Genomic DNA, 26,622 nt, shown 5'->3' with positions numbered 1-26,622 from the left:
ATGTTGGGGGGGGGGGGGGTATGTGGCATTAAAATTCTTTGTATTTGTTGGGAGGTGTAACCATTGCTAAAAAGTGTTTTTTATGTGTGTGAGTTCTGTGTTGAGTGCATTGTTATCTGAGCAAATTAATTTTGCCTGGTGGACTCAAGTTTTTATAGTTCCAAATGGGGGGGGGGGGTGATGTGACTGTTGATGGATGTATCTACCTGTGTCTTTTGGTTTTCTAGATTGTGAAGGTCAGAGATCCATTTGGTTGTCTTGTAAGTAGGGTGTCCAGGAAGTGCAGACTGTTGTTACTTCTGTTTCTTTCGTGAATTGGTTTCTTTGATGTTGGCTTTTCAAAAATGGGAAAGGAAAGTGTGTAAGGTGTCCCGGTCATATGCCCAAATTGCAAACACATCATCCACATAGCATAGCCAAATAGTAGGTTTGGGAGAGCGGAAGAAAGCAGCCCATGGCTGTAACCTCGATTTGTTTGTAGAATTTTCATTGACACACAAAATAGCTCAAGTTCATAGTGAACTGAAAAGGGGCTGAGATATCAGGAGGAAATTCTGTTTGGATAATTGCCAAGGTGTCTTTAAATGGGACATTTGTGAATAAAGAGAGACATCAAAACTGACCATTAAGTCAGTGGGGGGGGGGTTCTTGTATACTGGACTTAAAATGGACTGAGTTTTTTTTTTTATATGTGACAAGGTATTGCCAGCAGTACAGGAAAGCACTTTGGCTACATGTTTAGCTAGTTTGTAATTAGGTAAGTCTATATCATCTACAGTTGGGCATAGAAGTACATCCACTTTATGGATTTTTGGAAGTCCATAAATATAGGGGGGGTCCTGAATTATAGGGTTTTAGTTTGTTGGTTATACCTTCTAAAAAAATGTTACTTCCTGCCAGGAAGTAACATTTTTTAGTAGTCTATGGATGGTTATAATCTGTGTGTGGGTTGGGTCATAATAGGACAACACAAAAAATTCTGGCAATGATGCAGAGGAACAAACTTGTAGAAGTAAGGAAATTCTGCTTCCATTGTATAAGGCCTTGATTAGGACTCATATGCACTGCTGTGCACAGATTTGGTCACCTGGTTTTCAAAAGGACAAAGATATTGGAATGGTTTCACAGGCAATTGACTAGGGTAATATCTGGTCTCTGGAATGTTGAGTATGAAGAAAGGTTGCAAATTTCAGTCTAGTGGGCAGGAGGAAGAGGGGTGATGTGATAGAAAGGGGTAGATATAAGTTGGTAAAGGGTTGGTATAAGATTAATGTTGAAAAAGTTTTTCATAAAATGGTGGCAGACAAGGGGAGAACAAGAGGTCATCTCTGGAAGCTGTATCTGTGAGCAGGGGAGTGAGAAGCAGTTTTTTTTGCATGGAGTGTTGTGAATGATTGGAATGCATTGCCTGAGAGTGTGATGTTTGCAAGGAATTTGAATGTATTTAAGGCACTGTATGATGAGCTGTGTGGGAGTCTTGGGATAATAATAATAATAACAAAAAGGGATAGAATAAGAAATACTAGAATTAGAGAGGTGACTGGAGTAGAAGATATTGTGAAGTGCTGTAAAGCATGTAAATGGAGATGGGTTGGCGATATAAGTAGACTTCCAAATGAAAGGTAGACAAAATTAAACACTGGGTGGATACCAAGTGATGGAAAGGTTGCCAGAGAACAAGATGGAGGGATGATCTACAAAGGTTTGACACAATATGATTGACATCAGGTAAAGACAGACAGATCTAGAAAGTTAACGGGAGGACTATATCCCTCAGTGGGTAGAAAGAGGCTAAAGAAGTTTGCATTATAACATCAGTTATGACCTACCATGTAGTGCTTTGATATTTCTGTTTTATTTTCAATATTTTATATCTGTTATTGGCAGAATGAATAAATGATGACTATTGTCTGTGTGAATTTCTAGTTAATTTTACAAAAACAGATTAATCATTTTCAAATGGAGTAATATAGAATAGCAAAAAGGGAGAGTAGTTGTCAACATTTATTTATTTATTTTTCTTTCTTTAGTGTGTCATGCTGAGATGAATGCCATTCTTAACAAAAACAGTGTTGATGTTAAAGACTGCATTATTTATGTCGCTCTTTTTCCCTGTAATGAGTGTGCCAAACTTATTATACAATCAGGAATCAAAGAGGTGGTATATATGTCTGATAAAAACCACAATAAGCCTTCAACAGTTGCTTCTCGGCGGCTTTTGGATTTGGCAGGAATCAAGTATAGGTATGTTACTGTGGTTATATTAATACACACACTCTACTTGGAAAGAAGTCAATGGACACCATGTGTGTGGAACAAACAGCCATGGTGCTCGCCTTAATAAGAGATGCAGGGGGGTGACCCTCCTTTCACTACGATGACTGCAGCAATCCTATGGAACATACTTTCCACAAGTGTATAATAGTGATCAATGGGAATTTTGAACCATTCTTCAAATGTAATGTAATGAGGTCCTGGACTGTTGTGGAGCAGGCATCCCTTGACTTCACCTGATGCTCCAGTTCATCCCACAGATGTTCAATAAGGTTGAGATCAAGGCTCTGTGGAGGCCAGTTAAGTTTGGTGACATTCATGTCCACAAACCATGCAATTACAGCGGCAGCCTTATGACACAGTGCATTGTCATGCTGAAAGAGACAATAGTCGGTTCCATAGAAATGCCACAAAGTAGGAATCATTTCATTATCCAGAATGTTCAGATACCTCTCTTAGTTCTTTGTTCATGGCCGAACCATCATACTGCCACCTCCAAATTTCATAGTTAGGATTATGCACTCTGGTAAGAGACGTTCGCCAGGCATCTGCCTCATCCACACCCATCCATCTGTTCAGTAGAGGCTCCATAACACAGCTTTCCAAGCTTCCATGTCCAACTGTACATGGTCTTTGCACCACTGAAGATGATGCTGCTTATTGGTTTGGGTAATCTGCAGCTTTCATATTGTGATCCTGCCACAGAAATCCATGTTGTGAGCCTCTATTTTAATTGTTTTTGTGCAGATTAGTGTTCCAGTCAATGCCTGGAACTCCGCATTAAACATGTCGGCTGACAAATGGCGGTTTTTATATATTATTCTTCATATCACCATACAGTCACGTGTAGTGAGTGGTGAGTTGTCTACTGCAGGTAGCACTTGCAGTTGACTCCCTGTTCTTCCATCTCAGTATGGTATCACTGATTGTTTACCTGGGATGTCCCAATTTGTTAAGAATTTGCTGAACAGATAGGCCTACAACATGATATCCAATCAAAACGCTGCTTTCAAACTCAGTCAGTTCCATTCTCACAGCCAGCCATTTCACCCATACACAGTTGCACTGACTTTGAAGCATCGTATTCCTCCAATTTACACTGGCTACAAGCATGTGACTTGTTACATGGCACAAGGCACCTTGCCCATGGAGGTATCCATTGACTTGTTTTCAAACAGTGTGCATGTAAATTTGTTATTAACTATTGCACTACGTATTTTCACCCAAGAATATTTTCTTACTAGTGATTTTTACACATAGTTAAGAAATATATTTAATTATATAATTTCAAAATGTCATCACTTCTGTTGATAATATTGTTGTGCACCTCACCAGTAAGTATCTACATGGATGCTGAATGAACAATGATGGCTGGCAGTTTGAGATTTACTTAAACCAGAAACAAACATACAAACAAACCTGACTAGGGGTGTCGTGTCATCTGGTTAAGCAAGCCTCTGCTGTTTTTGTCAGGGAACTTCGGCAAACATTGAAAGGTCAGCTACTGGAACAAACTCATCAGCAGCAGAATTCAAGATAAGCACAATTATACAGTTGAAAAACGGATCTATTTATATGTGGATTTTTTCAATAAATATATTGGAGAATTTTTTGGAGATTTGCGACAATTTGAAAAAACTCACAGACAAACTGTATAGCTTAGAAATATCAAAAAGATTAAGTATGCCATGAATGCATAAAATATATGTAGATACTAGTCTATTTTATCATTTACCATAAAATGCACACAAACACTTACAGACTGTACTGATTCCATTTGCAGTCAAGAGAAATGTAAACAAACATAAAAATGCAGTATTAAATCATGAATGCATAAAATTTAACTGTTATTAATTAATTAAATTTAATTAATTTGCATAAAATAAAATTTTTATAATGATTCATTCATTAGTATATAGGCTAGGCTACCATAAAGCAATCATATTGTTGCTTCTTCGTTATCAATACACGAATCGTTATACCTGTAAATATGAATTTCTTTTTAACTATGTCTTTCCATTTTTGACGTCTAGTGTTAATAATATGTATAACATTTACAGTGTTTTGTATTGTATAAAACAATATTGATGTAGGTACTGACAGCCAGACGATTCATCTTGTATACAGACGACGTAAACTTATGGTATCGATAAATACAGTACGGTACTGTGAATGTATTTTCTCTTCCTTATGATTTTCTTAATATTTTCTATATAATAAAGAAAGCTAGAGAAATTTTTTTTTCTCTAGCTTTCTTTATTGTAACAATACAGTATATAATACATATCACATAAAAAATATGTGTTAATCGACTGTTTATGTTATTTAAGGCTTTCAGTCAACAGTAGTCTATTAGTAGTTAAGTTTTTGGGGAGTCAAAGTTATATGCAGATTTTTGACTGTGAAGGGGGGGGGGATGGACCCCGTATTGTTCAAGGGTCAACGGTATATTTTATACTTGAGTTTTAGGTTGCTTAAGGGTTAAAGCTGGATGATTGGTAGGAGATCTCCACATAGCCTTTTAAGGAATGGAGAACCAACTTATACTTCTCTCCTAATGTCCACTCCTCACCTTCTTGTTATGCACCTCACCAGTAGATATATACATGGATACTGAATGAACTGGCAGTTCGAGTTTAGTGAGCTAAATTGTATTCTGTATTGCTTTAACCAAAAAATAAACATAATGGTGCAAAACAATGAAATATGCTAACTTGCTTAACCAGATGACTAAGGGCATCATCTGGTTAAGCAAGCCTCTACTGTTTTTATCAGGGAACTAGGGCAAACAGTGAAAAAGTCAGCTATGGAACAAACTCATCATCAGCAGAAATCAAGATAAGCACCATTAACATAAGAAGTATCAATGGAAAAGAAGCAACTGGCAAAATAATTAGTCACATGCCATTCCAAAACAAAAACAGGTGATTCTTTTGAATAACAACAAGATGCTATATTCAGGCAATAATGATCAGGGAAAGGAAGGAATAGCTGTACTGTTCAACACTAAACATGAAGTTATCTTCTTGAATGATAGGCAATGGAACAATGAAACTTATTTGTGCCTGTACTCCCACAGAAGATTCTGCTAAGAAAGAAGCAGGGGAATTTTTCAAGTCATTAGAGAAAGCTGCTGACAAAAATGAAAAAGTTGGTTCTTGTTGACAATCTAAACAGCAGCGTAAGAAATTAATAGCAGACATGTTTTGGGAAAAAAAGAGCAGAGCTAATAGGTACCTTCTGGATTTTTGTTCAGGGCATGTACTAGTCATTATTAACACCATGTTCCAACATAACGATGAATACAAATTCCTACTTGAAAATCTTGTTGCATTTTGTATAAACATTCACATTTCCCCATCAGACATGTTAGCTAGTTTAGATGTAGTTTCATTATTTTCTCTGTGGAAGAATCGATAGAGATACTGGAAAACTTGAAATATATTTGAGAAATATTCCCTCCGAACATCATGTGCCTCTTCCATCGTTACCTCAAATCTTCATGTTTTTTTTTCTCCCCAAACACGAGAGGTGCAGAAACCTATAACACATCAGTGATGTGTGTGAGGTGCAGATAAGAGTTGAGAAAGAAGAAACCTATTGACATTCTTCTTAAAGAGCTGTAGGTTGAAATTGTTAGGAAATACATCATGGGGAAGGCTGTTTCAGAGGACAGAGGTAAATGGAATAAATGAGGAAGAGAAGCAGATTCAGTGAGTTTGCATTTGTACTGTAAAGGGATGTTGGACAGTTGCTGCTCTTATTTTAACAGGCCTAAGAGCAAGTGTAGGAATGATGTTTGCCAATTTGCTGGAGCAGCGACCATGGAAGTACCTCTAGAAGAAGAGATACAGAGCTGAAACATTGCATCTGTTAGCAAAATTGCTTTCCTCTGGACAGCATGAAGAATTTTTAAGGAAGTTTTAGGTGCACCACCCCAAATGTGTGTACAGTATTCTAAGGATGGGGGGATTTTGGATTTATATAAGGTTAATAGCTGGGTGGGTGTAAAATAACTCCTTGAGCAGAAAAGAATGCCTAGTTTTTAAGAAGCTGCTATTGATGTGATGTGTTTGTACCAAGAGAGGTTCGAGGTAAATGTCAGTCCAAGGAGAGAGGGTTCATCTGTCTGTTGATGTGTGTATTACTGAGGTTGAAGAAAGATGAAATGAGATTCCTTTTGCAAGAAAAAAGGCAGGACTGCATCTTATCCTTGCCCCACTGAAAGATGGTATGGAGATCAGTGTTTAAGGAACTGGTTGTAAATGATCTTGATTTAAGGGATGTCTGGGAACTACATGGTTTGTCAAAGGAATAGGATGAGTGGAGAGTACTATCATTGGCAAAGCTATGGATAGACTTTGTAGTGATTAAGAGCAGGTCATTTATGTATAAGAGAAAGAGGATAGGTGAGAGAACGAAGCCCTGAGGTATTTCTGCATTGGTGACATATCTCGAAGAGAGGATGCCATCCACCATGACATGCATTGAATGACCAGAGAGAAAGCTGACTATCCAGTTACAGAGGGTGGCAGATAGATCAAAGAAAGGCAGGCACTTTGGAAATGTCAAGGGCAACAGTACACGTTTAACTGAACCTTTCCATGGTACGTGTCCAGTGATGAGTAATGTAAGCTAAGATATCAGCTGTGGATCTGGATTCATGGAATCCATACTTGTGGTCACTGATTAACTGGTGAGCTCCTAGGTAGTGAAGCAGTAGACTATTGATAACTTTCTCCATTATTTTGGAGAGGACCAAGGTGATGACATTTGGGCAGTAGTTGGATGGTAGGCATTTTTGTAACAGATTTGATATATGTTAGTTTCCATGAAATGGGATAGGTGCCAGCTGGGTATAGCAGTTGAAGAGATGATAGAGGGCAAGTGTTAGCTCTGATGCATGACGTTTGAGTACATTAGGAAAGATGCCATCAGGACTAGACAACTTTGTAGTGTTCATGTTGTCAAATATTCTTCTGGTGTCTTTCTGAAGAAAGGCCACAGGAAGCTTACTTTGTACAGTTGCTGGTATGGAAGGAGGCGACTAGGAAAGGAAATTTTTACTCCAAATATATGGTCTTACAATTGGCTTGCCTTTGTTGACTCTGATCATCAACTTATACATGGAACAATTTAAGGAAGTAGCTATAGCATAGGGGACCTTAAAACCTGGTGGAGATATGCCAATTACATCTTTATCATTTAGAAACATACCCACAAAGAGCTTGAAATTTTTCTATATTTTCTGAATAATCAACATCCAAAAATCAAATTCACATAAGGAGTAGAAAAGAACAAAAAATCGTCATTCCTGGACATCCTTGTCCAGGAATGACAGATTATCCATCATTCCTGGACAAGGATGCTGGACGGATTTGCTGAAGGATTATCATTAGAATATCTATAGGAAAGAAACCCACACAGGCAGGTACTTACAAGCAAGCTCATGCCATCAACAAAAACTAGGTATAATCAAAACCCGAGATAGTGCTTTAAATAATTCAGGCACTCACTGTGGAGCCAGACTCACTTCAAAATGTACTCAGTCACATGATCTTGTCTTTGCAAGATAATTGTATTTTTTTAAATAACAGTATTAAAAAGCATTTTCACTCTGTAAAATGTGTTTAAGTATTTATTTACACTAAGCTAATTCATGTTGTAATCTAGGGAAATCAGTGTAGGACAATACTATATTACAATTGCACACCTACTTAAGGGTTAAAGGTGTTGAAAAAATAAGATGTTCTACACTTTAATTAAATTGTGCCGATTTTAATTTTTGTGTTTATAATTGCCAGTTTCTTTTCTTCATGAAATTATATTGTGAGAAAAACACAATTAATTGTTTATTTATTTTTTTAAACAAGATTATTATTACATGTAGTGCATACTGTATAATTGTGTAAGGTTAATATTGGGGATTCGTAATATGAAAAACTTAGTTTTGCTTGAAGTGTGCTACAAGTTTTACTGTTTTCAAGTAAAGTGCTGTAATGATAACACATAATGGAGGCCCATTTTTCTTGCTTCATGACTGAAATGAAAACCAAAAGTATAACACGTAGCGGATCATTCGTAGAGTGAGAACAACACTAATAATGCAGCTAGAGAAATGAAGGGGGGGGATTTTTGGAACTCACTAGCAGATATTTATGAAGCCTTTTATATAGAAAGAAAAGCATCTAAACGTTATCAATTGTTAGGTTGCCACAATGACAAGACAGTTGGGAGAAAGATATGGCAGGTTGAGTTTTTAATGACCATTTGTTTTTTTCATATTCTTTCATATAGAAAGAAAAATAAAGTTTGGAACCTTAAAGGAGATAAAAGGATCGAAGAAAGTGAAAATTAGTTTACATTATGACTTTTAGAGAAACCAGCAACTAAAATTGCAAGTGTTTTTGTGATTCTTTAAAAGGGAATACTACAGTGTTCGAATTAAGGATATCAGATCCAGAAATTGTATTTCCAGAGAGTTAGAAATAAAACTTCTTTAATAAATTCATTGGCAGTCACCTGTGATCAAATAACTTGATAGCGAATGAAATGCTACTTTTAAAAATGAAAAAAAAAAAAGTAAAGTAAATTATGTGAAACAAATAATATATTTGGAACGAATTTGAACAAGGCTGAAGATTCACTCACCACTTATCTCTGATAACTCAGCATCATGGCTACCATGCAAAGCAGGTGTGAATAGAAAAAGAGTCTTTTGTTTATTCTAGGAATGGATTATGTTGTAAGTGGATAAAAAAAAAAATACTCAGCTTGGAAACAGTTATTTGGCTGGCATCATTTTAAATAAAAGTATTGTTTTTTATCTGCTGTTATGCCAGTGCTTGAATTTCAAAGGGACAATTACATTCCAATTAAAATAATGCCAGCAAAACAGATACTTCTATAGACCACCTTCTGCCTTCTCAGTGCTTGGTTCTCTCTTGATGTAATATATTCTTGATTATCTGGATTCATGTTCATGCATGAATATCTTTAAATTACTGAGTAATTGATTCATAAAGGTAATGAACTATAAATACACACACAAATATTTGGTTCATAAAATGAAAGTTTTTTATTACATTAAATACATTACTGTCTTACATAAATAATTTATTTTAACAGCTCACTTAAACAAGCACGTTGTGCCACCATAGGGAGCACAACGTGATCCCTATGGTGGTACAACGTTCTTGTATTAGCCTAATCAGTTTAAAGGTATTTGTTTTGGTGTCTCTTATTATTTGATCAATTTTTGCTATTTAATAGATCCAAAGAAATACAATTATTTGGATTGCACTGCAGAGGCATAAAATTGTAGAATGCGGCATAAGAATAATAAATAAAAAACTAACCACGAGCATTTGTAGAGCATCTTTCTGAGAGTTTGTCTTTGAGAATATCATGAACAGATTATTTGGTTAATGGGTTTTGAAGGTGATGAAGTTGGTATTTTTTCAAATCTTTGCTACTCATTCAGGGATGTTTTTGATGTAAAGTATGGGAATACTGTGGAGTTCTATTTCTTGGATATTGTCTTGGAGTGATGTTAACTATCTTTTGTTCTTCTTAAGTTGTGTCCACTTAGTAGAGCTGTTTGTTTGATGGTTTCCTTCCATCTAATCTTGTGTGAAGGGATGTCCAAAGTGTGGTCTGCCAGTCCAGACTTGCCATAATAATGGTAGTGAATATATTTCTTTTGTTCTCTAAGGCAGATGTTTAACAGATCTTCCTGTCTGTCCATATTAAGAAAAGTCATTACACTCAGGATATGCTAGAGGATGGAATTTTCTAAGGAGAGCAGATCAGAGTTGCTAATTTAACATATGATGTGAAAGTCATATTTTATTAATACTTTGGCTATCCTTGGACATAGGTAATAGGAATAGTAGTATTCTTGTGTGTTTCAGGAGGATGAAGTAGAAGGGCCATATAGTATTTTATCATTATCTATGTTGTAGGAGCTATAGCCATTGGCCAGGAAAGTATGGTGAAGAGATTTCAGTTCTGTGGAAAGAGTTACATCATTAAAACAAATAGCCCTAGGTCTGTGTGTAAGTGTTTTTAGAATACCATACAGTTGGGCTGGATGATAATATGATTGCTTAGGAAAAGGAGTAGCCATAGTATTCAACACAAAATACGAGGCTAATCTTCTTGAATGGCAGTCAGTCTCAAGTAGAGTAATGTGGGCAAATATGAGAATGGGGAACTGGACAATGAGACTTATTTGTGCCTATGGTCCCACAGAAGGTTCTACTAAGGTAGAAGTGGAGGAATTTTTTCAGGCTTTAGAAAAAGCAACTAACACAATGAAAAATGAAAAGTTGGTCCTTGTTGGGGATCTAAATAGCAGAGTAGGAAATGATTGTGAGACATACAAAAATATTTTGGGAAAATTTGGAGAAAAGAGCAAAGCTAATAATAATGGCAAATATCTGTTGGATTTCTGCTCAGGACATGGACTGGTTATTACTAACACCATGTTCCAACATAAAAATGCACACAAATTCACATGGAGAGAAGAGGCTAGGAATAAGAAAAGTCTCATTGACTATGTTATTGTTGATAGTGATGTTTTCTCCCTGGTGCAGGACACCAGAGTGTACAGAGGATTTGAAATTGGAAGTGATCACTATTTAGTCTTGAGCAGGATAAAATTGAATTTCATATTGAAAAGAATAACATGTAAGAAAGTTTTAAAGCGAATAAAAGTTGAGCAGCTCTCAAATGTGAACTGTAGATTAAAATACAGAAAGATTATTGAAAAGAAAATGAAAGAGTTTGAGAACAGGAATCAAACCTTGAAGATTCAGTGGCAAACTCTGAAGAAAACATTGATTGATTCTGCCAGAGAGGCATGTGGTGAGGTTGTGTGCAAGGATAAAAAAATCAGAACTCCCTGGTGGACACAGGAAGTTAAAGAGGCAGTGAAGGAAAAGAAGAAAGCATATCAAAAGTTCCTGGCAAATAAGTCGGCTTTTACTCTTACAGAATACAGAGACAAATGTAAGAAAGCTAAACAAAAGTCATGGGAGGACTTTGGCAAGAATATAGAAAATAAATATCAAGAAAGTGGCAAAATATTCTGGAGGTTGTTGAAGAAGCTTAGGAATGGAGGAAAGAGTGCTGTAAAAGGAGTTAGAGATGATATAGGTGACATGAAAACGGTAGAAAAAGATATCCTTGAAGTATGGAGTAATTATTTTGAAAAACTGCTAAATGAAACAAGCAGTGATGACAGCACAGTGATAAAAAACACTGACCAGGCATGCAGTCAGGAATACATATCCATACTTGAAGTAGAAAAAGCCATCAAAGGCTTGAAATGTGGAAAGTCAGCAGGAGTAGATGATATTCGACCAGAAATGCTGAAGTATGGTGGTATAAAAGTCTTACAGTGGCTGCACTGCATAGTTCAGAAAGCCTGGACAGAGGGACGAATTCCCGATGATTGGAGTAGAGCTCTCATAGTACCCATATATAAAAAGGGAAATAAAACTGAATGTGAGAATTACAGAGGTATTTCCCTACTGAGTGTTCCTGGCAAGATCTATGCAAGTATACTGAGAAGCGGTTGAGAAGAATTGTGGAAGAAAAGCTTGGTGAAGAACAAGCTGGATTCAGGCCAAATAGAGGCTGTCAAGATCAGATCTTCACTTTACGACAAATAGTCGAGAAAGCATGGGAATATAACAAAGATCTGTATTTAAGTTTTGTCGATTTGGAAAAGGCATATGACAAGGTGCCAAGAGTGAAGCTATTCAGTACGCTACAGTTATATGGTGTCAATGGGGCATTATATCAAGCAATACTTAGTCTTTATTTGAGTTGTAAGTCAGCAGTTAGAATTGAAGTACAGGAAGATGGTTTAATGTTAAATCTGGTGTGAGACAAGGATGTACATTATCCCCTCTGTTATTCATTATCTATATGGATCACATTATGAAGGAAAGTGGTATTAAACCTGATATCAAAATTGGAGATGTTAATGTCAGCTCTTTGCTTTATGTGGATGATGTTATACTTCTAAATATATCTGCTACAAGTCTGCAAGATTCTTTGACTAAATTGAATAACTGTTGTAATAGATATGGTATGAAGGTCAGCAATAAAAAGACAAAGACAATGAAAATAGGCAGAATCATTGAAAATGTCAACTGTGTTGTGAATGGAGAACCTGTGGAACAAGTAAAACATTTCAGCTACTTAGGTACGATTTTTACTGATGATGGTAAATTAAATATAGAAATAGACAACAGAATCAGCAAAGCTGGTATGGTGGGAAGTCAATTGAATAAATTCATATGGAATAAGAGAGAAATTAGTCTGAACACTAAGTTAGCTGTATACAAAACAGTGTTCAAACCAGTTTTAACTTATGGATCTGAGAGCTGGGTCAGAAGTAAAACACTTGACCAAAGACTAGAGACTGCAGATATCAGAGTCCTGAGAAAGATTAGAGGCGTGAACAGATGGCATCAATGGCAATATCATATTAAAAACGAGGATATTAGGAAAGAACTTGACATTGTCAGCATCCAGGAATGCTTTAGCAGAGCTAATCTCAGGTGGTATGGTCACTTAAATAGAATGGGAGAGGAAAGATGAGCAAAACAAGTGTTCTCTGCCAGGTTGGCAGGAAAACGACCCAGAGGAAGACCAAGATATACAAGATATAGGTGGATTGATACGGTACAAAGTGCCTTAGACGATAGAAATATAAGATCTGATAATGTTGGAGTCTTGACAAGTAACAGACTGATTTGGAGGAAAATTGTAGATAGGAAGTTAGTAATGATGTAATTTTTTCATGTAGTACTGTCATATCCTGTACACCCCTTGAGGGTACATGGCAGGAATTTGATGATAATGATGATGTAGATATCTTCCTGCGTGTGTTGGCTTTCTATAAATGGAAAAAGATAGTGAACCATCTGAAAGGTGGGTGATTAATAGATCGAAAAAAAGGCAAACATTTAGATTCTTTTTCTACAATGAAGTGAATTTTGTAGTGTTGTATGTTTATATAGGTAACAAAAGAACCCAAAGTGCCTTACCCATTGGGACAAATGGCAAAGACATCATCAACAAACCATATACAGTTACACCCCGAGTTACGTAAGTAATGTGTTCTGCAAACCTTTACGTAACTGGAATTTTAATTTTGTGTAAGTCGAATTTGTAAATTACATACATGCAATAAAATGCTCAATGGCTACTCATACCGTTGTCTTACATTGATTTTTTTACCATTAATCAGATATTTTTTATTTTCGGGGTGATTAAAAAAAATTAAATTATAAAAAATTTCATCATCATCATCAAATTCCTGCCATGTACCCTCAATGTACAGGATGTGATAGTTCTACACGAAAAATTTACATCATTACTAACTTCCTATCTACAATTTTCCTCCAAATCAGTCTGTTACTTGTCAAGACCCCAACATTATCAGATCTTATATTTCTATCATCTAAGGCACTTTGTACCTTATCAATCCACCTATATCTTGGTCTTCCTCAGGGTCGTTTTCCTGCTAACCTGGCAGATAACACTTGTTTTGCTAATCGTTCCTCGTCCATTCAGTTTTAGTGACCATACCACCTGAGATTAGCTCTGCTAACACATTCCTGAATGCTGACAATGTCAAGTTCTTTCCTAGTATCCTCGTTTTTAATATGATATTGCCATTGATGCCATCTGTTCATGCCTCTAATCTTTCTCAGGACTCTCATATCTGCGGTCTCTAGTCTTTGGTCAAGTGTTTTACTTCTGACCCAGCTCTCAGATCCATAAATTTTGCAGCTAATTTAGTGTTCCAACTAATTTCTCTCTTATTCCATATGAATTTATTCAATTGACTTCCTACTATATCAGCTTTGTTGATTCTGTCATCTATTTCCATATTTAATTTACCATCTTTACTAAAAATCGTGCCTAAATACCTGAAATGTTTTACTTGTTCCACAGGTTCTCCGTTCACAATGCAGTTGACATTTTCAGCGATTCTGCCTATTTTCATTGTCTTTGTCTCTTTATTGCTGACCTTCATACCATATCTATTACAACAGTTATTCAATTTAGTCAGGGAATCTTCCAGACTTGTAGCAGTTTTATTTAGAAGTATAACATCGTTTGCATAAAGCAAAGAGCTGACATTAACATCTCCAATTTTGATATCATGTTTAATGCCACTTTCCTTCGTAATGTGATCCATATAGATAATGAATAACAGAGGGGATAATGTACATCCTTGTCTCGCACCAGATTTAACATTAAACCATCTTCCTGTACTTCCTTCAATTCTAACTGCTGACTTACAACTCAAATAAAGACTAAGTATTGCTTGATATAATGCCCCATTGACACCATATAACTGTAGCGTACTGAATAGCTTCTCTCTTGGCACCTTGTCATATGCCTTTTCCAAATCGACAAAACTTAAATACAGATCTTTGTTATATTCCCATGATTTCTCGACTATTTGTCGTAAAGTGAAGATCTGATCCTGACAGCCTCTATTTGACATGAATCCAGCTTCACCAAGAACAAGTCTTTTCTTCCACAATTCTTCTCAACCATTTCTCAAGTATACTTGCATATACAGGGTGTTCGGGATAAATTTGACAGTTTCGTAAGGAAAAAGAAAATCTTCTTTGTATCTATTAAATTTAATGAATTGACAAAAAAACATTACAGGCAGAGTTAATTACAATACTATCAACAAGATTTACTCAAAATAACCACCATTAGCATCGATCACAGCTTCAATTCTGCTTCGGAACCTCGAACAAGCTGATGCTACAGTCTCCCTGGGAAGGGCCGCAAAAACTGTTTTAATTTTATCCATTAACTGGGCTTTTGTATTACTGGAAGTGCGATTGGTGTCTTTTTCAACTGCGCCCCATACAAAATAATCCATGGGGTTAAGGTCTGGGGAGTTTGGAGGCCAAACATTTGGACTGGTGAAGTCGTAGAAATTTTCAGACAACCATTTTTGACTTTTCCCAGAGGTGTGGCAAGGGGCCGAATCCTGCTGCCATACATACGGCCTACCATTGGCTACCCTTGTTATCCAGGGCTTGACTACAGTTAGCAACTCCACGAACAAAGCCCGAATTCCAATGCCAGGGTTCTTCAACACCTGTTCCTGCAGATTTGCGAGGAATTCTGCTGTACGAACGCAATCAGATCGTCTGCTAGGGATCTTTCTTCTTGCTACATCCTCGTAGTCACCATTGCAAGTCTCTAGTTCATGCCTGATTGTTTTTACTGTATTCAGGGAGCATTGGGCAGCAGTCGTAATATCCTTATTTTGATGGCGGGCACGAATCATCATGATACAAGTTATTCTCTTCCATGATTCAGGTGGGTTCCAGCTATCCATCCTTTCTGACATCTTGTATATGAATGAAGAAGGGTCCAAACTTTTAAATGAAGAGAAGTGTGTGTTAATACATGTAACTTACGGAAAAATATAATTAATTATAAATATGTCAAATTTATCCCGAACACCCTGTATCTTACCAGGAACACTCAGTAGGGAATTACCTCTGCAATTCTCACATTCAGTTTTATTTCTCTTTTTATATATGGGTACTATGAGAGCTCTACTCCAATCATTGGGAATTCGTCCCTCTATCCAGGCATTCTGAACTATACAGTGCAGCCATTGTAAGACTTTTATACATCATACTTCAGCATTTCTAGCCGGATATCATCTACTCCTGCTGCCTTTCCACATTTCAAGCCTTTGATGGCTTTTTTTACTTCAAGTATGGATATGCATTCCTGACTGCATGCCTGTTGAGTGTTTTTTTACTACTGTGTTGTCATCACTGCTTGTTTCATTTAGCAGTTTTTCAAAGTAATTACTTCATACTTCAAGGATATCTTTTTCTCCCATTTTCATGTCACCTTTATCATCTCTAACTCCTTTTACAGCACCCTTTCCTCCATTCCTAAGCTTTTTCAACAACCTCCAGAATATTTTGCCACCTTCTTGATATTTATGTTCTGTGTTCCTGCCAAAGTCCTCCCATGACTTTTGTTTAGCTAGTTTTACACAGTATTTAGCTTTACATTTGTCTCTGTATTCTCTAAGAGCAGAAGGTAACTTATTTGCTAGGAACTTTTGATATGCTTTCTTCTTTTCCTTCACTGCCTCTTTAACTTCCTGTGTCCACCATGGAGTTCTAATTTTTCTATCCTTGCAGACAACTTCACCACATGCCTCTCTAGCTGAATCAATCAGGGTTTTCTTCAAGGCTTGCCACTGAATCTCTAAGGTTTGGTTCCTAAAAAATTTATCAATTGTATTTGAATAATATATATACTGTAAATATGAAAGTATGAAAAATACATAATATAAAAACTGAAATATTCACTTTTCAAATAAAAAAATGTCTAGTGTTCTAAGGAATGCTGTTCTACGTTAAGTTTTACGCCAGTCGATGTTGAAGGCTGAGGGTAGTCGGGGTCGTGTGAGTTGTCATCTTGGTTTGTTGTGAACGGCATCTCACAAACATGTCTAGAATGGATTGTGTGGTCACATGCTTCCTGTCCTCATAGCTAGACATATCGCAATAGATACGGTGGCTATCATTTTTGAACCACTCGGTGTTCGGATCCATCGATTCTAATTTTGCTAACACCACGTCTATCAAGTTAAAAACCTCGGTTAGTCCCTTCGTTGTAAATTTCTTTATGTCTGGTGGTTCAGTTGGCTTAATATTTTCTTTGGAATTACTCTGTTGATGAAACAGCTGTTTCATCGATATTAAATATTTGCTCAGACAAATATTCCCTCTCCTCAATTATTTCTGCCAGAAGTTCGGGAAAAATCGACTTGCCGTGTCTGTATCTGTACTTGCTGCCTCGCCCGTGGTTTTGATGCTGTGCAGATTTGGACGTTTCTTGAATCATTCGCCAGCACTTGCTTTAAATGTAATCTCAGCGTCCGTGATGCCGGCCTGCTCTTTTAAATCCTTATATAATAACATAGCCTTCCCCTGGATAATCAGTAAACTTAACGGTGTCCGCTTCTGTGTCAGATCATCAATCCAGTGAGACAACAATTTCTCCATCTCTGATATCGAGCTCAGCCTCTTCTTGGTAATAATTGTGCCCTTCAATGGTAGCTTTCAACAATGCGAACTTTATCCTTCACTATTGTATTCACTGTCGAAATTTGTCAAAATTTATTTCCTGAACTATTGCTCATAGAATTTTCCCACCTTCATACATATGAATTATTTTCAACTTTTCTTCTAAAGTAATTGCAGACCTTTGTTTTTTAGATTTATTACCAGTGCATTCGGTTTTGCGTTTGCATTCCATTTTAAGCGTAAAAAAAAAAACAAAGAAACTAGCAGTGATAACAAGTGACTGAGCTAGCCACACAAGGCATCTACTACTGTACTGCAGTAAGGCTGTCAAAGACGCACCTGTGCAAAGCCACAAACGTGTTTGTAAGTCGCGTGTTACATAACTCGGGGTGTAACTGTATATATATATATATATATATATATATGTATAAGTAGTGGGGATAAGTGATTTAGCTAACTGTTGGACAAGTTCATAAGTCTATGCCATCAACTATAGAGTAATTGTATTGATTATGCTTACTGGAATGCTTGTAGAAAGGCTTGTACTTTGGCTGTACATGATTATTAAATTACTTAAGGAATTCACAACGTAAACTGGAATATAAATTAAAATAAGCTTTAATATATACTTCCTATATTTTGGCAACGTCACGTTGCCATCTTCATGGGAACATAAGATTAAGTCACATGCATGCAGGCACTAAAACAGCAAATGAGGTCGAAGAGAGGTGACTACTGTTCTTCCTAAAGTCCTGATGGTGCCCCTAGCAGACTATATTAGGTATTCTTGGCTGTTGGACTGATGTTCTCATGATGTACTTCTCCCAAATTTGGGGCAGTCTCATGCATCCAAATTTGTTGAGGTTTGGCTCGTTTTTTAGGGCTGAGACTGATTCTATGAATAGTCTTTCAAATTTAAACTTGCTGCGGTGTATTCTGTGGTGAGTATCCAGAGCATGGTCTGCAAGCCCAGAGTGGCTGTACTGGAGAAACCGGATGTAGTCCTTGTGTTCTGAAATTCTGATATTTGCTGTCCTGCCAGTTTGGACAAATTAGGACATTTTACAGCTGCAAGGGACCTGGTAAACACCAGGTAGGTCTAGGGGAAGTGGTTGGTCTTATGTGGAACGGATAAGGGATGCCAATTTTCTATATGGTTTGTAACAAGAGGTCAGGAAGTATATATTAAAGTTTATTTTAATTTATATTCCAGTTTACATTGTGAATTCCTTAAGTAATTTAATAATCGCTTACTGGAATGAGAATTATTAAATGTACCACAGTAGATTATTATTTATTCTACAAATAGTTTGCCTGATGTATCATAAGATGACATCATTTAAGCAAAAAAAGTATTGGGCTGAAAAAAAATTAAATTACAACCTGTATTTTACTGTTGACAAAAACAGTTTCCCAAACTTTAGGGAGGTCAAGGTAGTTATGATTCAAGTTTGGTTGATGAAGTAGGGCTTCAGCTCTTTCTTTAAATAAGTGTTCATATTTAGATATAGCTCTGTGTAACAGTTTGGTGTTTTCCCATTGGATCATGTGGCTAGCATTTTCAATTCCATGTTATGCCAGGGCCAGATATATGCCAGATTTGCAGTTTGATAAGCTGGGTGTAGTCTTGATATAATATATTGGTGTTTTATCCTCTAAGATCCCTATATGAGAAGTAGATGTTGAGTGGGAGTGTGTGATGTAAGATGAATTGACTAATTATTTCAAGTGCATGTATGGAAGGAGATTACTAAATCAAATGTTAAAACTACTCCAAATCTTCCATGTGTAGTAGAGTATTTTTTTGGTCTGTGCAAATTTACTCTAGTGAGAGTTGACTTAATTGATCTAGCAGTTGGTTTACTGAAGTAGTTTTAGAAAATTTATTGAGTTAGTTCATACAAGAGATGCTACAAAGGTGCGTATTCATTTTTCAATTAAGTTTTTTTTGTTTGTTTGTTTACAGGCAGCATCATGCGACAGTTTCAAAAATTGAAATAGATTTTGATGTGATCAACCAGTCCTCATTTTCTGACTCTTGAAGATCCTGTATAGTTTTTATTATACGTTGTATTAAGAATTTTATTGAAATAAAGTATAATTAAATTTTTCAATGTGTTGTAATTATTGAGCCTTCTAGAATAAAAACTGTTTACCCAATCGGCCAACCACACTCACAAAGTACACTCTTTCCAACCACAAAGCTGCAGGTTTGAATTCCACCGTGGATGATTGTTTTTTAGGTAAGAGATGAATATCATTGCCCAGTGTAATAGAGCTGTTTGTGCTCTAGAGCAAAGTCTAGATTATGTAAAAATGAAAATCCTTAGTCTGATATTGAGAGCACCCTTTGGAAAGACCTGCATTTGAATCTAACATAGGACATTTATCAGGGTTTTTCATCCTGGAAAAAAAAAAAAAACAGGCCAGAAGACCACAACCAATTTACAGACAGCAGATAGGATTAACCTCCCTAAGCTAGGAATTTTGCAGAGTGGTGTAGTTAAGGTGTTTCAGGGGTGGTGGGCAGTAAAAGCAGTTACTGGGCTAATGGTTGGGCACACATAGTAAATACATGTCCTGCTTTGTGCAAACCCATAGATGAAAAACTATGAAATGGCTGACCATGGAATTTAACTAGGGTGCGAAGAAGGTGAAGAGTTAGGCAAAAACTGGAGGAGAGGAATTACCCCAATGTCACAGCCTAGTGGAAACAGGTGGCACAACGTGATGTGGAGATTTTATCCGCAACTCTCTTGGAGCACTGATATTTATAAATGTTACAAAGTACCTATCCAAGAATTATATGAAATTTATCGCTACCACCACCCACTATATACCGTATTTGCCGGCATATAAGACGCACTTTTTTTCTTTGAAAATGGGTCTGAAAAATGGTGCGTCCTATACGCCGATACTCAGTTTTTTATTACTTTAATTTCTGGAAATTTTTTCTGTTCCGAGTTAAACGATTTTTTTCTTGCTTCCTTGCGGTGTGTGAGAGCATTCCAGTTCCAGACTGGATGGATGGATGGATGGAGGAGGAATGAAGTTATGCATAGATAAAATTTGGTTTATTCGCCCTTGTGGACTGTTGAAGAAGCCTGCCCTGCTAGTATGGGATCAGTTTCGTTCTCACAGAACTGAAGATGTTAAAAATAAACTCAAGGAATTGAAAACTCAGTTAGCTGTAATTCCAGGAGGGCTAACTAGTCAGCTTCAACTTTTAGATGTCTGCATTAATAAACCATTTAAAGGATTTATGAAGGAGAAGTGGAACAGTTGGATGCAGTCTTCAGATTTTGAGGTTACGCCATCAGGAAGAAGGAGAGGCCTAGCATTTCGCAAGTTTGTGAGGTGGTCAAAAATTCATGGGATGCTGTGAAAACTGAGACAGTGGTTAAATCATTTAAGAAGTGTGGCATTAGTAATGCACAATTTGTTATATGAGTACTCAGATTCTGATTTAGAAGAGGTTTCAAGTGTCTCTTCATTTAGCTCTGGGGATGAATGTAGAAGATTAAAAAGTGGCTACTTTTCCTAGTTAGATTAGGTATTTGTTGAAAGTAGACCTACCTTATTTTATATTTGAAATACTGTAAATTCATTATAATATTTAGTGATAAAGTTTTTTTCATAAAAAATGCGTACAAAAAAGGGGATGCGTCTTATACGCCGGCAAATACGGTAATTCCATGAGGTCAAAGAGTGTTACATTTGTTTATAGCATCAGAAGGAATCTGACTATTTTACCACCAGTTGGTGACAGTGATCATGCCATGCTTTCTTGGGAAGTATCTAATTATATTGATGCTCCAATCAGAAGAGGTTATGTGCTGAACTACAAGGGTGATCGGAAAATTTCTCGGCCTAACAATGAAAAAACTTTTCAAACCATCCTCATACAAATCTGGAACTATGATCAACTTTCTTTGGTGCCATAATATCAGTTACTGAATGGGAAAAATATCACCAATGCATGAAAATCTTTGAAAAAGTGCTTAAATGAGGCAGTATCTGAATGTATCCCTAACATTCGAAGGATAAATAGGGTGGGAGTGAAATGGATGTGCAACCTTATAAAGCAAGAGATCCACAAGATGATGTGGAAAGAACATCATGAAAATAAGAGAGAGAGGAGTTATGAAAAACATAAATATAAAGCATACAGGCCAGAAAAGTAACGAATATTGTGCACAAAGCTAAATCAGAGCATGAAAAGAAATTGGCTATGGAGGCTAAAGTCAGTTGAAAAGAATTTTATCATTATGGTGCAAGCAAAAGAAAGAATGAATGTATGGAAGAATAACATTGCTTAATGCAGATGGTGCTCTACTGCCAGAAGCTAATGAGATTGTTCAATTAACAAGTGCTCATTTTGCTAAGATATATCAAGCAGGTGTATGTACTTGTGTGTAGAGGCTTAAGTGCTGTGAGGACATCATGTTGGAGGCTTAATGGAATGTATACAACACTCAGAAAGGATTAACATAGGTTTAATACTTCCTATATTTTGTCCTAGTCACTAGGACATCTTCAGGGATTACAAAAACAACTAATGTAACATGAACACAAATATTATACAATACTAAGCCCAACCACGTGGGTGACACTAAAGTCCTATCTAGGCGGAGCGCCCTCTAAGGGCAGTTGGCGGTTGTAACTTACAACCGCCCTTAGAGGGCGCTCCACCTAGATAGGACTTTAGTGTCACCCACGTGGTTGGGCTATTGAATAATATTTGTGTTCATGTTACATTAGTTGTTTTGTAATCCCCGAAGATGTCCTAGTGACTAGGATGAAATATAGGAAGTATTAAACCTATGTTAATCCTTTCTGAGTGCTGTATACATTCCATTAAGCCTCCAACATCAGGTGTATGTAATTGTGCACAATGCTACTGCTATATTGGATGAAGAGAATGAGGTTGAAGAGCTGATGCATGACCTGGATAAGAATTTGCCAATAGGGACAGATGGAATATCAGTGCATTTGGTAAAGAAATATTCTGCCAAATTGGATAGATTTCACATGTTTGTATAACTTGAGTCACAGTTTAGGAATGGAAGGAGTGTATGATAGTTCCATTGTACAAGGGTTGTGCAAAAACATATGCATCTAACTACTGACCTATCAGTATCTCTAATGTGGTGGTGAAGATGTTAAAGAAGTTAAGAATTTGCATACAAAAATGGGTAGACAAGCTACACTGTAAGGAACAGCATGGGTTTACTAAAGGAAGGTCATGTTTTAGCAATTTGCTCATATTTATAAGTTATGGCTGAGTTGGTAAAGGAAATGGATACACTATGATAATGTTGGATTTTACTAAGGCATTTGATAGGATATCACACAAAAGACTAACAGATATCAAAAGTGGGTGTGAATCTGCCAGATTTAAAGTGACCATGTTGTAACCTAGGGTTCAGTCCTTGGGTAATTGCTGTTCAATCTGTACATTAATGACATTAGGAAGGGTCTAACAGGAGATGTATAATTGTTTGCCAATGATGCGAGGATAAGCAGGTTAAGTGCTGGATATCAGCACTTACAAAATGATCTTTGAATAGGCTGGAAATTTGGGCAAACAAAAATGGCTATCAGTTTAATGTTAGTAAGTGTAAAGTTATGCACTTCAACATAATGAGATTTCTAGTGACATATATCAGCAGGTGTGTGTGTTGGGGGTGATATGATAGAAGTCTATAAACTTCTGAATGAGTGTTACAGGATATCATATGATGAAATTTTTCATTATACTTCATTTTTGATGTGGGACCATGGAAATTAAGCATGTCTGCAATCATGAAAGGAGTAAGAGTTTTTCTCACAGAGTAGTGACCGGAATGGTTTGCCTTTGGGGGTAGTGAGTGCATCTAGTGTGACTGAATCAAAGGGAAGATATGACAGCTGATTTGAGTGATGTGTAATCTTCTGCGACGAGTCCTTGATGAGATCTGCGATGAGTCCTTGCATCTCAGGTGATGATGATAATATTAAAATATTTGTTTCCTAATGGCAACAAACTAGTGAAACATTGTTCTAAACATCTATAATAGGGACCTTTTTTAAAACAGGATAAGTTAACTTCTTAGATGGGAAATTACAGTTCTTCCCAGTAACTCTGGCAATTCTTCCACAAAACAGGAAATCTGTGTGCATGAGATGTGTTCACACACCTCATGCACACACACCAAAAACAGAGTTAAGATTATTCATGTCAAACCTAAAGACACTGAACAGATAAAAATTTTTTTTTTTTTTTTTTTTTTCAAATTATTCACCACTTACTGACAAATAACCATGCCATAATGGGATTTCAAATGCACAGCCTATAGGTTGGAAAACAAAAGTTTCTAGATTGGTTACACTATAACATGCAATTAGCAGTTCAAATACGTTTCATATAAAACATCACGTGTTTATAAATTACTTGAGATTAATGTTCAAATTTTTTTTTCTGTGACGAGAAATTTTATGTTGTTTTATAAGACTATTACACTTTTTATATATAATGTTGGTCAAGTAGCTTTATTTTATTGTCCTACATGTTTCACCAATTTTTCTATCGGCATCTTCAGGGAATACAAACTAGTAAGCTAAGTGAAGGTAACAGACTAGGTTATAACTGATGGTTCTAATTCATACAAAAAATTAGTATTGTGCGTGACAATGCGCGTGTCTCTTGCATGTGATTTATTCGTTATGGCTCATGATGTAATTGTCATGAAAGTTCATTTCTTTGATGTTTAATGATCTGATTAAAGCTTTCCAAATTTCTGGTAAGGTTAGACCTTGATTCTTGTTTAGGTTTTCAGTTTTACGGGTGACTGTAGCTGCTTCTTTAAAGGTTCTTGAATGGTAGTTAACTTCTATATAGAGCATAAGGCTCTTATCCCACTCACTGTGATGATTAGTAGAGGCAAAGTGGCAAGAAAGGCCTGAAATGTCTTGTCTGTTGTTTCTGACATATCCTATGTGTTCTTTCTTTCTCGTTTCAAAGCTTCTAGAAGTCTGCCCTACGTAACTAATATCACATGAGCAAGGTATATTATATACTCCAGAGTACTTGTAGAATGGATGAGGATCTTTTGGTGATCTTAAAAATTTCAGAATAGTGTTTATGTTTTTGTTTTTTTTTTTCAGACATAAAATGTTTGCATCTACAAACTTTTGAGCAGTCTTGATTTTTGTTTTTATTTTTTAAATAGTCAGTCCATGACTTATGACAGGATTCCATTCTGATGAAAATCACTACATATATAATATAATATGAAATATATATTATTTAATAGATGTATATATTATTTTCACTTTCAGTCATAATTCAATGGTCTCTTTTCCACACCACTGGAAGAATCACTTTTTTTTTGCAAAGAAATAACCACTAAAAAATCACGAAAAGATGTTATCGTGCAGCAGATAGATCACCCCTCCTTAGACTTTTATGACCAAGCATCTGAAGTCAAAAATAATATAAAATTAACGTTTGTGGCAAATTGTTTCATGCTGTAATTGACCGTGGGGGTATGCTATGAATTGTGGCAAAACTACATAGATGGGGATAAAAAAAAAAGTTTCAAGACATTTAGAAACCAGTAATTAAGGGAAATTCTGTATTTGGTGTATTTAAACCATCTTTAACTACTAATATAGTAGTACATATATATATATTGGTAGCTTAGTACTGAAATGAAAATGATCCTATACAGTGAAAAACATTCCCCACTTTCAACAGCTGTAAACCAAATCAAGTACAATGTTTTTTTTTTGTAGCACTAAATATGGCAATGTAATGTTTTAAGATTTTTAAGATAGGATGGCCATTGTAAGCTGTATACATAAGTTGAGCATGATTCATTATCTGTGATCTTTTCCATATGCTTATGTAGTAATTTTTACGAAATTCTCAAATGTTACAGTTAGCATATTTTGCAAATTCTGTTGGTAATGTTACATCAAAAGCATCTTGATGCTTAAGAGATGAAGAAAGACTTGAAAGTTTAACCAATAGATTTAGCAAAGAAAAAAAAAGCATGATCACCTTTGATCATGCTTTTTGCTTGCTGATAATTTGCTTCTCATTTCTAACAACTTTAGTAAATTTGTTAAAGAACTAAGGATAAGTAAGTGATGAGCATTTAAAGTGATGCATGTGTTCAATCTGAAGATTGAAAACAATAATCCAAGGAAATGAACTACAAAGATCATTCCATTGGCATGGTATTCTTATAACATGAGACAATATTAGGTTGAGAGTGGCTGTTATTATTCCTTTTCTATTATAGAAATAAAAAAAAGTGTACACACACTTATCAGTACTTACTAGACAAGCAATATCTATCTACAAATATTTACTACTACTACTAACAATTTTGTACAATTTTTGTTCATGACAAACACTCCGGTCTGCTGGAGTATTTGTCATGAACAAAAATTGTACATCCTCCTTATAGATAAAATACCTTATACAAAAATACAATCCTCCTTATAGATAAAATTACAGATGAGAATTAAAAATTCTTGCAGATGACTAAGGGAAGTTAGCTTAGAGAAATTCAAGATCTACTAGAAGAAAATTCAAGTTCAGAATGATTGGTAGCATTAGAAGAGTGAAAGACTTTGGAAGAGGAATCTAAGAACATACATTAATACCATTTATTATTACAGCAGGACGATGATGGATGAGCCACATATAAAGTTTTCTTTTTTTTTTTTCAGGTTATGTTATAATAGACAAATTATATTGTTTTAATCCTAGAGGCAATCAAAGTTTGTGCATGAAATATCTACAACTATGCTAATTATATTATTATATTATAGAAGCTCTGACTTCACATCAGTTGTCTTAGTATCCCATAATGCAAGCACATTCCTTTCAGATTTGTAAATTGCTATGCCTTAATGGTAGTTAAATCCCGCCAGATTTGGATCTAAGCTCCAACTGAGAAAACCAGTATGGGCAATGGCCTTTCCCATTTATTATTATTATTCCAAGACCCCCCATGGAGTCAAAGACTCATCTAGGAGGTTCTTTTGTCATACAAAGCTTGTCAATACCATGCCTTAAACACACTCAAATTCTCTGCAGAGACCACACTCTCAGGCAAGAGCGTAGGTCTCACACCCTCCTTATACAACTTTTAAGGATGACCTCTGGTTCTCCCTGATCTCCCACCGTTTTCTGTAAAACCTCTCCAATAATTTGCAATATATATATGTCCAAAAGTAAGTG

The 26,622-nt window shown here is 36.1% G+C and overlaps 1 protein-coding gene across 3 annotated transcripts in view; it reads left to right on the top strand.

Annotated features, from left to right (window-relative positions):
* The window catches only part of LOC150099942 (deoxycytidylate deaminase), a 69,586-nt gene extending 50,085 nt beyond the window's left edge, over positions 1-19,501 (top strand). For all 3 annotated transcript variants that reach the window (XM_090402850.1, XM_090402848.1, XM_090402849.1), the window contains exons 5-6: positions 2,031-2,244; positions 19,354-19,501. In XM_090402850.1, the coding sequence (XP_090258976.1) occupies positions 2,031-2,244; positions 19,354-19,429 (290 nt within the window). In that variant the 3' untranslated portion in view covers positions 19,430-19,501. The remainder of the gene's footprint in view (positions 1-2,030; positions 2,245-19,353) is intronic.
* The last annotated feature ends 7,121 nt before the right edge of the window (positions 19,502-26,622 follow it).

The sequence above is a fragment of the Typopeltis vanoorti genome, chromosome 13, assembly GCF_054136105.1.
Source record: "Typopeltis vanoorti isolate ZY-2024b chromosome 13, IOZ_Tvanoo_1.0, whole genome shotgun sequence".
Classification (NCBI taxonomy): domain Eukaryota; kingdom Metazoa; phylum Arthropoda; class Arachnida; order Uropygi; family Thelyphonidae; genus Typopeltis; species Typopeltis vanoorti.
The sequence above is the reverse complement of the archived record's forward strand: the minus strand, read 5'-3'. Positions and strand labels throughout refer to the sequence as shown.